This window comes from Pogona vitticeps, chromosome 3 (assembly GCF_051106095.1).
Source record: "Pogona vitticeps strain Pit_001003342236 chromosome 3, PviZW2.1, whole genome shotgun sequence".
Lineage (NCBI taxonomy): Eukaryota > Metazoa > Chordata > Lepidosauria > Squamata > Agamidae > Pogona > Pogona vitticeps.
The window spans coordinates 211,579,809-211,596,182 of NC_135785.1; the positions used below are offsets into that span (position 1 = coordinate 211,579,809).

General features: G+C 41.4%; 1 protein-coding gene and 1 long non-coding RNA gene across 13 annotated transcripts in view; both read right to left on the reverse strand.

Annotated features, from left to right (window-relative positions):
• The window catches only part of USP25 (ubiquitin specific peptidase 25), a 412,805-nt gene extending 410,250 nt beyond the window's left edge, over positions 1-2,555 (reverse strand). For 8 of the 12 annotated variants that reach the window (XM_020785423.3, XM_078388967.1, XM_078388972.1 and 5 more), the window contains exon 1: positions 2,192-2,553. In XM_020785423.3, coding sequence (XP_020641082.3) covers positions 2,192-2,236 — 45 coding nt within the window. In that variant the 5' untranslated portion in view covers positions 2,237-2,553. Of the gene's footprint in view, positions 1-2,191 lie in introns of all 12 variants that reach the window. The other 4 variants (XM_078388974.1, XM_078388973.1, XM_078388977.1 and 1 more) reach the window with 4 other exon arrangements.
• A 589-nt stretch (positions 2,556-3,144) lies between these two features.
• On the reverse strand, positions 3,145-13,721 carry LOC144587748 (uncharacterized). The gene is made up of 3 exons (XR_013542894.1): positions 13,641-13,721; positions 9,693-9,740; positions 3,145-8,762 (listed from the first exon to the last, which is right to left on the reverse strand). It is a non-coding gene; the product is annotated as an uncharacterized LOC144587748 (long non-coding RNA).
• Positions 13,722-16,374: the final 2,653 nt, after the last annotated feature.

Below are 16,374 nucleotides of genomic sequence, written 5' to 3' on the forward strand. Positions count from 1 at the left end.
TTTCTTAATGAAAATTAAGAGCTGGAAAGGTATACCTTCCAATCCATTGATAATATAGAGCAAACTTTGTTAAGATCAAGTTTATTAATGATAAAAATAATAGCTGCATGTCACCCAGTGGATTCCAATGTATGGCAACCCACTCCAGGGTTTTCTAGGTATGAAGTACTCAGAAGTGTTATACCATGCCTTTACTAAAAGCAAAGAGTTCTTTTTAGCATCACAACTGTAGAAATAAAGAAAATGCCTATGCAATTCCAGCTCCTAAACATTTGGTGTTGAAGGAAGAACATCTGTTTCAAACATCCCTGGGAAAACTATGTTCAAGAGACAGTGGAGGCTGCCCCCAGAGAACACAGTAACAACTTCTGACCTCACGGGCTCTCAACTGGTAGGTTGCATTCTTCAAATGAATGCATATGTCACACTTCATTACCTAATCGTATAGATTTATGGGAACACAACCACTACTCATTTTCTTTTTATCAAAAGTAGAAACAGAGACGGACTAAAGTCATTAAATCCTCACTGGAGTGCTAAACGCTGTGAATAGTATAGAAGTGAAGTGCTCTTCTGCTGAAGTTAAGAACACACAAGAACTTCCTATTGTAAGTCTTTTCTTTCATGAGAATTAAATGAGATTTTCATAGCAGCAAGAAAAAAGACAGAGCTATACCGGGGGGAAAATAGGCTGGGTGGCTACCTCCTAAATTAATAATTTTGTAACAAGTTCAGCCGGGCTGTAGGAGAATGAACAGCAATTCTGTAAGCTTAGTGGGAATATGAACTTCCTCATTCATCTCCCAGGAGTGAAAAAACACTCAGCACCCATTTTTAGCAGTTACACACACATCTGAGTCAAGTGAATGAGAGGTTGTAAAGATTCCATACCATACCCACAAAATCATGTCTGACTCACCAACCATCTGTGCTTGTTACAGGTCCAGAACATCTGACAAACTTCAGTTTCCTATTGTATTAGGTACTGATCTAGCAAGGTGTATGCTAGGATTCAACAAGGAGCACAGACCGAAACCTTTATTTAGTCGTAAAACTCACCGGTCAGATTTGGGACAGTTGCCATCTCAACCTTTGACATAGGTTTTACAAGAATAAAATATGGGAGAAAGAGAAGCAGAAGAAGGTGTACTATATACAACTCAAGTGTATTTTACAAACTTAAAATGCCTCTATCTTTCACAAAGGTGGCAGATAATTTTTTGTTTACATCAAAACACTGGCAGAAGTGTTGGAAACAGAAAACAGCTTGTACACAGAAACACATGGCTTCACTTGGGCCAAATACACTTGTTTCAGTTTATTTGGGGCATGTTTTCTTCTGAGCCCCCTTTGACCTATGTACAGATAAACCAACAGACAAATCATCTCAAGACATGTGACAAAACAAATGAGCAAAGAAGCAGGGACCCTCATCCCAAATTTAAGTGAAGCATCCCTGTGCCTAACCAGCATGCTTCTGCTTCCAGGGAACAGCTGGATCCACCATAGATTAGTAAGAAAGAGATAGAGATGCATCTCCGTTACTATTTCTTTTAAATTCTGCATTAGACATCACTTTAAGGAAGTAACCCTTCTGCTTAAAGAACGTTCCTATCTATTGCTGGGGTGTACGGAATCATAAGGGAGGTGTCATAAGAAGGCACAGCTAGGAGGAGGGGATGCAGACGTCGATCCCTCTGTTTAAAAATAAAGTGGCACCTAGAAAAAGATTGGGGGGGGCGAGAAAGGGAAGTGGACTTCAGGGCTGGACTCTCACCAAGCCAGGGACGGGCGGGCGGGGCGGAACAGGGAGAGATGAGAAGCACCCCCAAAAGTCGCGGGAGGCTGGGTGGGTGGGCTGAGAGGAGCAAGCAGCGTCGCCAGAAAGGGAGCAGGGCTCCAAGTAGCTGAGGAAGCAGCCCTGCTCCTCCCGCCTCGCTCCCACAGCCGGGTCGGGAGGCGCAACTCCTGCCCGCCCGGTGTGTCTCTCGGTCTCTCAACGCAAAGGTCACCGAGGAAGGCGAAGGGAGAGGACGTAGCCCAGAGGCCCTCGCGCTGCCGCCAAGCCTGCTGCAACGAGGCTTCCTGCGGCGGCCTGAGCGGAGCAGGAGGCGGCGGCTTCACCCCGCCGCCGCCCTCTTCTTCTTCCTCCTCCTCCTCCTCCTCCTCCCCGGGCAGGTTGGCCGCTTACCTTCTGCGAGTTGCTCTGCTGCAGCACGTTCTGTTCCACGGTCATGGCCCCTTCCCGACTTCGGGTTCCCTCCCCGCCGGCCCGAGGGAAGCGCAGGAGGCGACGGCGCTGGCAAAAGGGCGGGGAGGGAAGGAGCGAGCTCCGGAAGGCAGCGAGCGCTGGGCCGGAGTGCGCACGGGAGGCCGGAGGAAAAGGAGGAGGAGGAGGAGGGAGGGGAGGGGAGGGGAGGAGAGGCCTCTGCTCTCGGAGGCAACGCAGCCGTGACGTGACGCGCTGCCCAGGCGAGCGGTAGCCCTGGGAAAAGAAGCGCCCGCGCTCGGGCCCGGTGAGCTGGCTGTCGCTTGCCTTCCCCTGTCTACACGGCAATGCACGCGCACACGCACACACACACACACAGAGAGAGAGAGAGAGAGAGAGAGAGAGAAAAAAACACACACACACCGCCCGCCTCAGCCAACTCGGCCCGGCCCTGGAATGCGCTTCGACTCCTCCCATTGCTCCTCCGCTTCCATTCTGATGATGATGACTCTGGCCGAGCCAAGCCTAGTACAGTACACATGCCCGCGGAAAGAAGTCTCATTAAGTTCCATGGGACTTAACTCCCGGATTGGTGTGCCTACGAATGCAGGCTTACCTCGGAGAGGGTCGGAGCAGAAGGAGAGTTCTATTTTCCTTGCTAAAACGTTTTTAAAGATATGTTGAGGTTTTTAATTAAATTTTTTTTAAAGACACAAGCGCTTTCTTGACGCTGTGGGTTTTATTTTTTGGGAATAGCAGCTGATCAGCAAGGTCTGTTGCCCCCCCCCCCAGCCCTTCATTAAATTTTAGAAAAACCAGGGAGAGAGGATCCCCAGCTCAGACTTTCTCTGGAGCAGTGGTTCTCAAGAGATGGAAGGTAACTGCACCCTTAGGGAGACCTTGGAGGAATCTGGATAGGGCCCAGTTGCTAAGAATTTGTTTTTCCTCTTTTCCTGTGGCTTCCCGCTATAGTGATGTGCCATTTCCTACCTGCCGTCTTCTAGCATGCTAATGGCAGTTTTGCACATTCTTTTTCTCTCAGTTATCGCTACATGGTGGTACAGCTAGCAGAGCAAATCTACATTCTACAAATCAATTCCAAAAATAGGGACAACCCAAACAAAAACATAACTTTGAAACTGGACTTCAGAGCAGCAGCAAATCTGTAGTAAACAATTTATTCTTTCTGTATGCCAAACTTCGGGAAGTTTAGGCAAAGGGTTTTGAGTTACGGTTTTTAAAAAGTAAAACTCTACCACCCTCCCTCATGCAGAAACATCGGCTCTAAATGTCCCCAGATTCAAAAAAGCTCTTACAAATTGAAAAGACCAATTTTGTTTATCTTGAAAGAGAATGTTTGGTCCTACCCACTATTTTTTATTTGGAAAGAGGCCAGGCAGCGACAGTTGAAATACTGGTCCTTGAAAGGGCCTTTCAAAATGGAAAAACATGTAAGGTTTGTGTAACTTGCCACAGCAAATTAATTATGTACTAGAATATATCTTGGTTGCATGCCTGGTAATTATCATCATCATCATTGTCATCGTCATTATCATCTTAGAAATGCAGAGCTAGAAGGGACCATATGGATCATCAAGTCCAACCTTTGTGAAGAAGGCACAGTTGGTAATTTAATTCCCAACCTCTGGTTCTGCAGCCATGCCTAAAGCACTGAGCTATCCAGCAGTTCATGAGCACCTTTGGTCCTTTTGAGGAGATTGGTTGGTTGGTTGGTTGGTCAGTCGGTCAGTCGATGGTAAGTACAACCAACATGTAGTCTCGCATCTGCTCAGTAAGCCACAATTAGCCAAGGCAGTTTACACAAACCTTATGCAAACACCCATAGGATTTCCGTATATCTTTCATAACATGAACTGCTGGATAGCTCAGTAGAGGTTGAAAGTTCAATTCTCTGCTGTGCCTCCTTGACAGAGGTTGAATTTGGTGATCCATAGGGTCCCTTCCAGCTCTGATGATTGCTGTTGTTGTTAAGGTTAGGGTGATCACATAGGGTTTAGAAAATTATTGTTGACTGCTAGGCCTGCTGTGCTCATGAGGTACACTAGGATCCCCTAACTTTGGCTGCTAGAAGTCACAAAATAAAAGATTCAGTCTTGTTAAACCTTAAAATTCTGTTGGCTTTTAAAAAGGATACCTGTAGAGCATCTGTGATCTAATTGAAGAATTTCACAACTTTGCCACATTTTGAATTGAAAAATTCCCCCAGATAGGAAGTTTAGAGAGTACTGGAAATTCATACATCTACCATTTTAATTTTAATGTGGGGACAGTCAACATCTGGTGAAAACTGCTGATGCATCTTGGCTGAAAAGGGGATGTCTTCTTGTTTGGTGAAGTTTTGATCAACACTTCAGAAGTTATTAAACGTCAACCTCAGTGGTTCGATTCCCCACTGTGCCACCTTGATAGGGGCTGGACTTGGATGATGACTAGCTCTGCAGTTCTAAGACAAACACATACAGTACATGTTTGCTTGCCTTTTTTGTTGTATTTATGACCCATCTTTCAGCCACAAGAATGTCCTAGATCGCTTTAGGCAGTATAGATAATAAGACAGTCAATACCGTTAGACTTAAAATCTAAAATGTTGCAAATGCACCCTCTCAGTTATTGGTCAATACTCTGCACACACATACTTGGAACTACTTACCATGTTAATGTAAGTTCTAGTAATGAATTACTAAAGCCAGTGTTTCAACATTTTTAGGAGGAACATATAGCCCCACCGAAGTGTTTATTTGTTCAGTGCCTAGTCTGAAAAGGAAAAGTTCCTGACTGCAGACCAGCTCTCTGCATGATTGAGAGCCCTGGGAAACTTGGGTTTACATTCATGCAGAGAGTCTGCACTAGAGTAGGAATCTCTGTAGCAGTCAAATTGGGCACTACAATTGTGACAAATACAATATAAAAGGGGGAGGAAAAGGTAGGTACTTTCCTCTTAAGTGTGCTCACATTGCTGGCATTAGTCATGCATTAATAAGACTGCATTAAGATACAAACCCATATTAACAATATTGAAATATTTTTATTACATCATGCCGCTCAGTTTTGCTCAGAAGTTAAAATAGTGCTTGGAATGTGCCCATGGGGTGGGGCAGAGGGGAGCAGCATCATGGCACACTTGGAACGCTGGGGAGCTGACTCGAACAGATTTCGCCCTGAGAAGCTGTCATGGGAAAGTTTTCAGAGGAGTCCTTCTAAGGTGACTCTAGAGGAGAGTGAAAGATTTGTGGGACTGGGCAGAAAATAGGGAGAATGGGTGAATAAAAACCACCAGCAACAAAAAACATTGGCAGAGAGAATTTCAGCCAAACACTCTCACACATCATTCATCTGTTGGCAGCTTGAAGCCAGAAATTAATTGAGGCTGATCTTTGGCTGTATTTCCAGCCAAGGGCTATATCCCCTTGACATGTTTGTGTTTTTTTAGAGAAATACTTTGAATCGTATGGTTACCAGAATTCTTCGTATGGCTTCTTTTTCATTTCCCTCTCCTTAGGGAGTAAATTGTTGTCAAAAATCATGTTTTATTTAATTAGTTTCATTAGCCTTATGTTTTGGATGGAGAGATTTCTTTTTTAACCTGTACATGAAGTACTGCTTACATTTGCCGTGGTTTAACTGGTCACATCCAGGGTGTATAATCTTGCACAAGCCTCACTATGTTTTTCAAGTGCAGCTGAGCAGTGCTGTTTGTTTGTTTTAATAAAAATTTGCTTGAATGTAAAAAATTTGCTTGAATGTAAGAACAAGATTCAAAACTCCCTTTATTCACACTAAGCAAAAATAAAAGTAAACATAAAAAATAAAGACAAAAACATTGTGGCACTTTAAAGACTAACTGATGGATTTTAATGGGAGCTTTCGTGGACTAGTCCTGACAAACTACTTTATTCATGGTGTTTCATAATCAAGAACCTTGACAGCAGCAGCAATACAAAGGTTGTATGAACCTCCAGGTGAAGATATGATTTGTGTGGCAAAAGCATGTTGGGCTAAACATGTTGCCTGGGTGATATTGCAGTTTATGAGTTTGCTGTGAGTACAGATCTTGTGGGCTGGAGTATGAATCTTTTTTTCTCTTATACCTAATTATAGACTTTGCATTATTGACAATTTCACAAGTGTGGTAATCAGTTCATAACAAGCAAATATAAACTTTTTTGGTAAGTGGGAGGAGAAGCATGCTGTAGGCCATGTGACAGCTATAAGCCAAAACTCTTTTGAGTAGCTACACTGACGGAAAGGAAGTTGAGCAACTTATTGTGGCAAATTTCCATTAATTAATGAATCTTGACTTAGATTCCTCAGTATACATCAGTCAGGTGGCTTGGTGCATGATCAGGAATTGGTTGTGCACATTATATTGATATATTAATTTCCGAAATGAGATAGTTTACAGAAAATCTGGCAAACAAAAGCAACCATAGCTATGTCGGCACAGAACAAATTCCAAATACCATACTGGAGTGATATTTTTCTAGGTGAACCAAAAAGGTACAAAGCACACCTTTGTACCCTTTTGGTTGGCCTATAAAGGTGGCACTTCAGTAGGTCCTTCAGAATCTGTTTTGTGCCAACATGGCTACCACTGCTTTTATCTGCTTTTTGATTTATGAGGTACCTAATTTAGCCATTTAGCAGTGGTATACTGCCTTGCGGCTGTTTATACTATTGGAGGTTAGACAGTATCAAACAAAATAGTGAAAGATTGATAATCTTAATGCATTGACTTTTTGTACCTAATCCATGAATTACAACTAACTCCAGCTTGGGTGACATAAAGACTGCTGGACAGGTCTGTTTTCTATCAACCATGAAGCCTTCATGCCCAGAAAGGAAGGAGGCAGCTTTCAGTTCACTGTCGAGGATTTGTATTGCCTAGAATTAGGGAACCTAAAGTTTATAACTTTTCCAGGTGAAATTTAATAGTTGTAACACCCAATGAGATGCATTTCTTTATCTTCATCATCCCTGTTACATTGCATTCTAAGACAACATGTGTTGTTCTTATGTGCCATTAAGTTGCCTCCAGCTTATGGTGACCTTATGAATGAGTGATCTCCAAATATCATATCATTACCAGCCCCACTCAGCTCTTGAAAACTCAAGCCTGTGGTTTCCTTGATGAGAGTCAAACCATCTCATATTTGGTCCTCCCCTTTTCCTTCTGCCTTCAACTCTGCCTACTATTATTGACTTCAGTGAATCTTGACTGCTCGTAATAAGACCAATGGATGACAGAGTAAGTTTTGTCATCTTTGCTTCTATACAGAGTTCAGGATTGATTTGCTCTAGGATCCACTTGTTTATCTCTCAAATGGTTCAGAAAAAGCTCCTGCCCAGTACCAAAACAACATGTAGACAATAAGGATTTTAGGTGAGCCTTTCCTTGCCTCTGCTTGCTTTTAACATCTTGTCTAATGTGGAAATAATATTCTCAATAGCTTGCATGTTTGTGGTTGAGCTATGCAGACATTACCTCAGTATGGATTACACCAAAATTAACTGTTGTCTTTCAGTTGTAAAGCAATCCAGTGTCAGAATGTCAAATGCAGTGGCAAATCACTTTCTTAATCTTCTCCAATTTCATGCTCCACCGAGTATACAGTTGGGAAATATATTAGCTGACAACTTTCTCAGAATGCCAAGTCAGGAATTTCTTCAATAAGACATTCATTGTAACTGATCCATTAACCAATTATTGTATAATTCAGATAATACATATGTGGATAAAGGACTAAGCATTTGGAGCAATGGCACCTTTCATGTCAATAGTAGCCTCCCCAGTAAGAAGTAGTATCCACATGTCCCCTTGGTTACTATTTCGTTACAACAACCACCGCACATGATAGATGCTCATTGGTATGGGAATGTATATTCTCTCCAAGATGCGAGTCTCACTGACCCCAGCCGGCCGAAGTGGGTTTTCCTCTTCTATTGTTTGCTCCCTAAATGAAGACAGCTTAGGTGATATCAAAATAGGTTTTATTAAACTTGAACAAGGTTTTTCAACACCAACTAAACTTGGAACAGTTCTCTTTACTCTTTGGTTGCAACTGTTTGATAACAGAAGGTAAACCTCCCCTATCTTCCTTTAACAGCTTGGAACATGTTATCTGAACTGGAGATAGGTTTGTTGTTTCAGTTCCAAGCAAAGGGTGCTGCAAAAGGGATGGCTTAAATACCCATCTTGGTGTCAGACTCTTCATCTATTACGCTCTGTTCCCTTCTGGTTTTCCCCTATCCAGGTTCTCAATCACCTTGACAGATCTTCCCGCCAAGATTTATCTTTGGGTTCAGACTGTTCTCAGAACAGCTGTTCTTGGGCTAAACAGCGCCTCTCTCTCTTTCTCCCCAGTAAGAAGGTTTGTGAGGGGGTTGGGGATTAAGATGTCTTCTGCCTCTTCTTTAACAACCCTTAGCTGCACAAGTATCCCAGTCCAGGGATCCTCATGATGAAGATGATGACGATGATGCCCATCTAGCCAAACACCATTCGGGGTGGTTTGCAAAACATATAAACAACTGGCTTAAAATACAATTTAACAAAAGAAGAATAGAAATATTAAAATGCAAATAAAGAATTCCATCAAAATATAACAATGTGTTTACATAAAACATTCAGAATGCATTCCCACTCTCCTGGAGGCTCTGTCTCCTCAGGACATTCAATTTCACACTTCTTCCCCCAGTTCTAAAGCATTTTCTCATGTCTCTTCTCCCTCCTTCTCTCTAAGAAGGTCCCCTTGCTCCTGTTGTTCCTTTCTTCTCTCCCTATTGCCTCTACCACCCCTTTTATCTTCCCCATCCCACAAGAGTCTTTTCCAGTCTCTCCTCTAGCACCACTTCCTTTTTTGTATCACTTAATGTCCCCTCCTGTTTGACCCCTGAGTCTTCTCCTCCTCCTCTTTTCTCTGGGAAATCCCATGCCCCCATGGTTTCTCCCATGTCTATTGGGTTGCTGCTGGTCTGAAACTCCACTTTCCCTGAGTGGGGAGAGAATGAGACAGGGGTCTCTATGCCTCTTTCCCCTGCTTTAGAGCCCTCTATCTGTATTAGCCACCCAGAGTGGCCTGGTTGCCAGATGGTGCAAAGTATAAATCTAATAAATTAATACATATAAATAAAATAAATAATTTGCTAATGACTAAATATGGCTACAGTCACCATCTATATCAGTACTTCCCAACCTTGAGTAACCCAGGTGTTCTTGGACTGCAACTCCCAGAAGGTGGTGGTGAAGGCTTCTGGGAATTGCAGTCCAAGCACACTGGGGTTACGAAGATTGGGAACCACTGATCTATATCATAAAAAGTGTACATTTAATGGTATGCAATGTTTTAAAATTGTTGAGCTACATCCATTTGTTATATCACTGAATCAGTGGTAGTGAGTAGGTGAGCAAGAAAGAGAAGTCTGTTTCTTCCTATCTTCTGCTTGACAATAAACCAGACTTTACCCAGATCAGAATTCAATTTTGCACTTCTCTGCATGATGTTTCTGCCACCTGTTGGGGAGATAAAAGATGTATTTAAATTAAAAATGAGGACATTTTTATGATCTGTTAAGAAGTAGGTAGTATAATTGAACATGAAATGTCATTTTGTGGCAGAGAAATTTACATGTATTTCTTGGTATATATGGATACTTATTGATATCAGTGGTATGGATATCAGGAAGCACTCTTTCATTGAATGTTTACAGACTGGTTTCTGCATTTTACTGTGAAATCAATCCCGTGAAGTTGAGTAGGGCTAACTCACACATAGGTAAAGGTAAAGGTTCCCCTTGACATTTTAAATCCAGTTGTTGTCTCACTCTAGGGGGGAATGCTCATCCCATTTTTCAAGCTGTAGAGCCAGCACTTGTCCAAAGACAGTTTCCATTGTCACGTGGCCAGCATGACTAGAGAACGCTGTTTTACCTTCCCACCGAGATGGTACCTATTTATCTACTCACATGTTTACATGCTTTTCAACTGCTAGGTTGGCAGGAGCTGGGACAAGTGATAGGAGCTCACTCTGCCACGTGGATTCGATCTTACGACTGCTGGTCTTCTGACCCTGCAGCACAGAGGCTTCTGTGGTTTAGCCTGCAGCACCATCACGTCCCCTAACCCACACATAGATGTATGTATATTTAAGTATGCATATATTTCTTGTACAAATATGCAACCAAAACCATTTTTCATCATGATTGGTACTGAGTATAATGTTATGACCAGGGGTGATCATAGAAACCGTCTTTTAACTGCAATGCTTCCCAATACAGCAGCAGATCTATTCTAGCCCTGGAAAATGTTGTACTGTCCTCCCACTGAAACCAGTGTGTCGAAGGATCTAAGTTAAAAATCTTTTTTTTTTCAAATGATAAAGCTTTTAGAATTTTGTCAACTTTCTACACCCCCAGCTTGGTTCTCAGAAGTGAGCTAATCTGAGTGGATACAGGAAGGCACACACACAAACACACACACACACACAGATATGCAAACATACCTGCCTGTGTCATCATTCTGTTACCTATGCAAAGCACTTTGAACATTTCAAACATTTCTCCCTGTGTGTCATGTTAAGTACTGATAAGTTTACATAACACAAATGTAAATATACTTGCATGTGTTTATTATATAGACTTTGAAAGACAGAATATTTAAACTCATGTTCTAGTGAGTACACTGAGTCTTCATCTTCTGTGTTAATGCCAAACTGAAATCAATCTAGGAGTAAACACTGTTTACTGACCTTCAGTACTATGGTATCCCAGATTTGTGGAGCAGAGTATTTACATGTTGAATCATGAACAGCTGTGATGAAATAGTAGACTTAAAACAGAAACACATTGCATAAACCTCAGCTCCAATGGCACAGAGCTGACATTAAATAGTAGTGCTTGTCAAAGGTACATGACCAATGTCTAGGCAATGTTTGCAATTCCCATTTCCCAGTCACTGACAAGTCTTGAAAACTGAAGTGCTAACTCTCATATAGTATATACTGGGTGTTTAATTTGACAGAAAGAGACATAGGAGTATAGAGATGTTTCTTAGAATGATTAGTTAGAGCATGCAACTCTTTGTGAATGCACAGTGAAGTTAATATGCGGTGGCCTGAACTGTATTTATGATTTCCGGATTTCAAATTCACACTGCTTATGGGGCAAATTATTACAGATAACGTGTCATTAGAAGCTGGAATCTTCTAGTTTTTGATGTGAGGAAAGCAAACCTTTATGACTGAACAATTGTATATGTAAGCAAAGCCTGTATTTAGGATCAGAAGGCAAATCACAAAACAAAGCAAACTACTTTGCAAACTACAGGAGTTGTGAAAAAAAATCCTGCTGTGATAATCAGGTATCTCTCAGCACCTGGAGAATTCTATCCTTCCCTTGATCTAAATGGCACATCAGTTCTCTTCTCTCTAGTCCCCTCCAATGTTGTAGAAGCAAAACCCACATAAGAACAGCTTCACACAAAGCTGATAAGCCCAGGAGCCAGTTGGGAATGGATCAAGATGGGTGTCACTGAACTGAAAAGTTTAGGAATCTGGTTGCAGAGGTTGGGAGTTCAGTTCCCCACTGTGCCTCCTTGACTGGGGCTGAACTATCATGATGGCACCTCACAGAAAAAAGAAACCATACTCCTCCACCATCACTGTTTACTCCAAGATCTGTCTCCACACCTGAAGATTTGATGAGTTTTTTTAAGCCAGTTCCTCAAAAAGTGGCAACCCTACCACTGAAATTTGGGAGGACAGCTGAGGTATGGTCTCAGGTGGTTTGGGGTAGCAATGAACAGGCCCCAACCAGAAGCAGTTTGCCCATCCTTGTGTACACTCCCTAATATGTATACTGCAACTGCTATGAACATTTCTTGGCTTGAGAAAAATCATTGTTGGAAATGTTCAACAAAACGATTTCCAATTGCACTTCTAATACTGTATCTGCACAGATACTTTATAGTAAATGTGCTAAGTTTTTGATAAGTAGTATATACAAGTGATTAAAAAGACCCTAATAGCTTCTCCTTCTGTAGATATTTTAAAGATGTGTTAGAATGTGTGTGATGAGTTTGACATTTGATCTGCTAGATAGGGATTACTGTATTTCCTTTAGAATGATAACTACTTGTGTTTTGGAATGGCTCACAAAATATGTAAAACTATTTGCCATTTGATTCAAAATGAGAGGGCTTTAAAAGATTGTGGAGTCATAGAATATAATCATCAGTCCATTGATTTATAAATACATATAATGGCTGAAATCCTGTTCTTTATTATTCTAAAATAAGTTGCAACTAGAGTAGGCCTATTTGAATTAGAGGAATTTTTACTGGAGTTGACTCACCAGGTCATCACTGATTCGCTGGGCCTATCCAGTGCAACTTACTACACTAAGCAACAGGATTTCAGCCTGTAGCTGTCACAGTAAGGATTGGCCATGTCTCATTTCAGGGTCTTATGTGGAAGACATACTGGAAAGAGGAGAGGCAGGCCATGGAATTGTGCGTTCTAGAACTGTGCATTTGAACAGGATCAGCATTCAGAAGGAAGACCATAAAATGCTTACAATGGCGTTTCCATCACTTCATCTTAGAATTCAAGAGCTGAAGGAGATTACCCAAAAAATGAAGACATCAATGACTGGGATGGTGCGTCCCATTCTTTCAGGGAGCAGCACTCCTCAGCTCCAACCATGGGACACCCTTTATCAAGTCCAAGTCTCTACTTAATGAAGAATCAGCAACAAAGTATGCAACTGTATCTCTAAAACATGGCAATCCAGCTGCTGCATAAATATTTCCAACAAGGAAAAACTCACCATCTTCTGAGACCATGTCCTAACCTTTACTAATAGAACATTTCTTCTAAGGTTTAGCCCAAGTCTGCTTCCCTGCAACTTCTGGTCCTTCCCTCTGGAGCAGCAAAAAATAAGTCTGCTCCATTTTCTCTATGTCATTGCTATTCTGATAATTGAAGATAGCTGTAACACATTATTAGTTTCTTTCATTAAGATGACTTTTAAGACTGTGTTTATAATGTATAGAGTGGAATTTTCATATTTTACCAATACTGAGCTCCATAAGGTTCAAAGATTATCTGGAGCTCAGTAATTCTGCAAACTGTCACACATTAGGGAGGAATTAGAAAGATAAGACATATAGGAGTTGCTTGAAGGTTTTTCCTCTCCTTTTCAATCACACAAGCCAGCATTTCTTCTCATTCGAATCCTGTTTGTAGGTGTCAGCTTCCTTAGTTGGCCCTATTTATATTTCAATATTTATGCAGGGTTTTTTCCCCTTACAGTAGCTATTCTCAAGTAAATTTACTAGTGAAAATGTATTTGTTGTTGCATGTGCAACATACGGGTAGTAAAAATATGGAATGAAAAAATACAGAAAGAAGCTCACCTATCACTTGCCTCCATACACTCTCCTTCCATATAGACCTTGGAAATTATATCCATTGGAGGTGACCAAGTGCAACCGAGGTAACAATGAAGAAAAGGCATGTTTTTGCTGGTGCAAAGGGGGTGGAGGGGAGAGAGAGAAAGGAGGTTTCTTGAGGGTGGGAAGGCAAAACTTCCTACAATCTAGAATGATATTCTTAGGGTTGCTAATGCCATATCCTTTACTACACACATTTCCTGTTTGATCTTCTCTGTGAGTAGACAAAGGAGCCATCTTGTCTTTGTTCCTGAGAAGTCAGAAGGCAATTATGGCTTTTTTTGCATCTCCACCTTAGTTGTCCAGAACTAGGATCCCTATTATCTTTCTTGTTTTGTGTATATCATATCTTATACCAGAAAATCTCCTTGATGCGATAACAAGTGGATCTCTGGCCAACACAGTAACTGGTCACGTCGTTTAGTCATTTAGTCGTGTCCAACTCTTCATGACCCCATGGACCAGAGCATGCCAGGCCCTCCTATCTTCCACTGCCTCCCAGAGTTGTGTCAAATTCATGTTGGTTACTTCGCAGACACTGTCCAGCCATCTCATCCTCGGTTGTCCCCTTCTCCTCTTGCTGTCACACTTTCCTAACATCAAGGTTTTTTCCAAGGAGTCTTTTCTTCTCATGAGATGGCCAAACTGGTCACATTTAAATATATTTGAAGAAAAAGTTTGAATGATGTGTTTTTGCTGGAAAGTGGTAACAAGATGACACACATGTTAATGGATGGGACAGCCAATGAAATATGTGAAGCTTTAAAATTAGCCCATGAAAAGAAAAGGTGAGCTCATACCCTCTCACTACAAATATCTCTCTTTAACATATAGATGAAGAATCCAAGACTACTTAGTTCTTGGAATTTTAATAGACATAGGAGAAGTTTTGAGTGAGTATTGGAAGGTAAAAGTTTTTCTTGGATCATTGCAAAAGCCCTGGGAGAATTTGTTTCCATCATGGAGCCACGGACAGAATCATGGATTTTCAGTCAAATGTCTATTTAAAAGCAGAAACTGGGAGCCAAATATGCAAATAAAAGTGCTGCCCTTGTCTCTGCTGGTGCTACAGGAAAGCCAATCAAATGCAAATTGTGTCCTGAGAAGAAAAGAATATAAAGGAGCTTGGCAACATGGAAGTGCCTAAACTCTAAAAAGTCAGTGTTTTGTAGGCGGTGGTACTAGAAAAGGAATTGCCCAAAATTGCAAACAATCCAGAAATCGAAACTGAAAAGTAAGCATGCAGGTAGTACACATAATCTGCACGGAGGGGATAGAATATGCTTTCTATGTGGATTCAGGATCATCTGCACATGTGTCAAGGAGATCTCTTTTTAAAACCCAGAATAAACTGGTGGTGAACAGATCATAACTGGGAACTGGGAACTAAAACTGGAAGGAGATGGCAACGGATTTTTTTTTTAATCTGTGAAATCTGGATGGTCCCAAAGCTTTTGTTTGTTTGCTTGCTTGCTTATTTGTTTGTTTATAACCCATGCTACTATTGCAAGACCTCATGACCTGTATAAAACAGCTTGAAAACCTAATATTCTTTGAAACTGTTCAAGTTAAAACAGTTTAAAACAGTTAAACTCATCAAAACATTAAAACTATTTCATTAAAGCTGCACAGGCCAAGATCCTCAGCCCCAAAAGCTCTAATAAACAAACATTTTTGAGTTGGTGATGAAGTCATACCTGTGTCAGTAGCAATCAAACTCCCAAGGGGAGGGTGTTCTATGGTTGGGGTGCCACATCCAAGAAAGCCCTCCCCTGTCTCTCCACAGAATGCACAATTCCCAATGGTGGAAGACAGAGGAAGCCCCGCCCCCGCAGATCTTTGCGATTGGTCTGGTTTATATAGGGAGAAGTTCTTTTTCAAATACCCAGGCCCCTTTCTGGCTTTGTGGGTTATTGTAAACAACTTGAACTCAGACTGAAAGCATATTGGCATTGTGTTCAAATTCTTTAGAACAGATGTCATGTGGTCTCTGAAAGATGTTCAAGTTAGCAATCTACCTGCTGCAAACTGCATTTGCTGCAGCATCTATGGTCATCTTCAGGGGTAGCCCCATTACAGCCTCTAGACGTTGATCCAGCATCTGCACAGCTTCAAACAACCTGATGATAAGGAGAAGTAGAACTGAGGGTAATCAGCCTATGGATAACACCCCACCTCTCCTAGCAGCTTTATATAGCTATTAAGCAGCGTGTAATACAGTGAGTGAATTTATAGAGGATACGTAGTTGAACTTATTAATACAAAAAGGAGGAATTATGTCGTTTTAATTCCATCAGGATGTCAGTAATGTTCATCTTTCCAACAACCTGTATCTAGACCAGTCTATGCAACAAGTTCATTTTCTGCATATCACGATGAAATTGCACAAGGGACATAGCAGCATGATATTTTATTGGAAACGCACTGTGATTGGGTTCTTCAGAAATTTTTGGCAGTTCCAGACTTTGCACGGGAAAATGACTCGTAGACTCTTTCAAAACATTAACAGGTTTATTATGATCAACTTTTGGGTAATCAACTACAACTTCTGTGGGATCAAAGTAACTTAGTTCTGGAAATGTCCATTCAACTCAATAACCATATTTTGATTAACATCATCTCTCAGTATTGGGGAGCTGGACAAACCGTTCCACATCTGTCATTTTCCTTAAAGGCGCACTCCTCACTGCACACACCG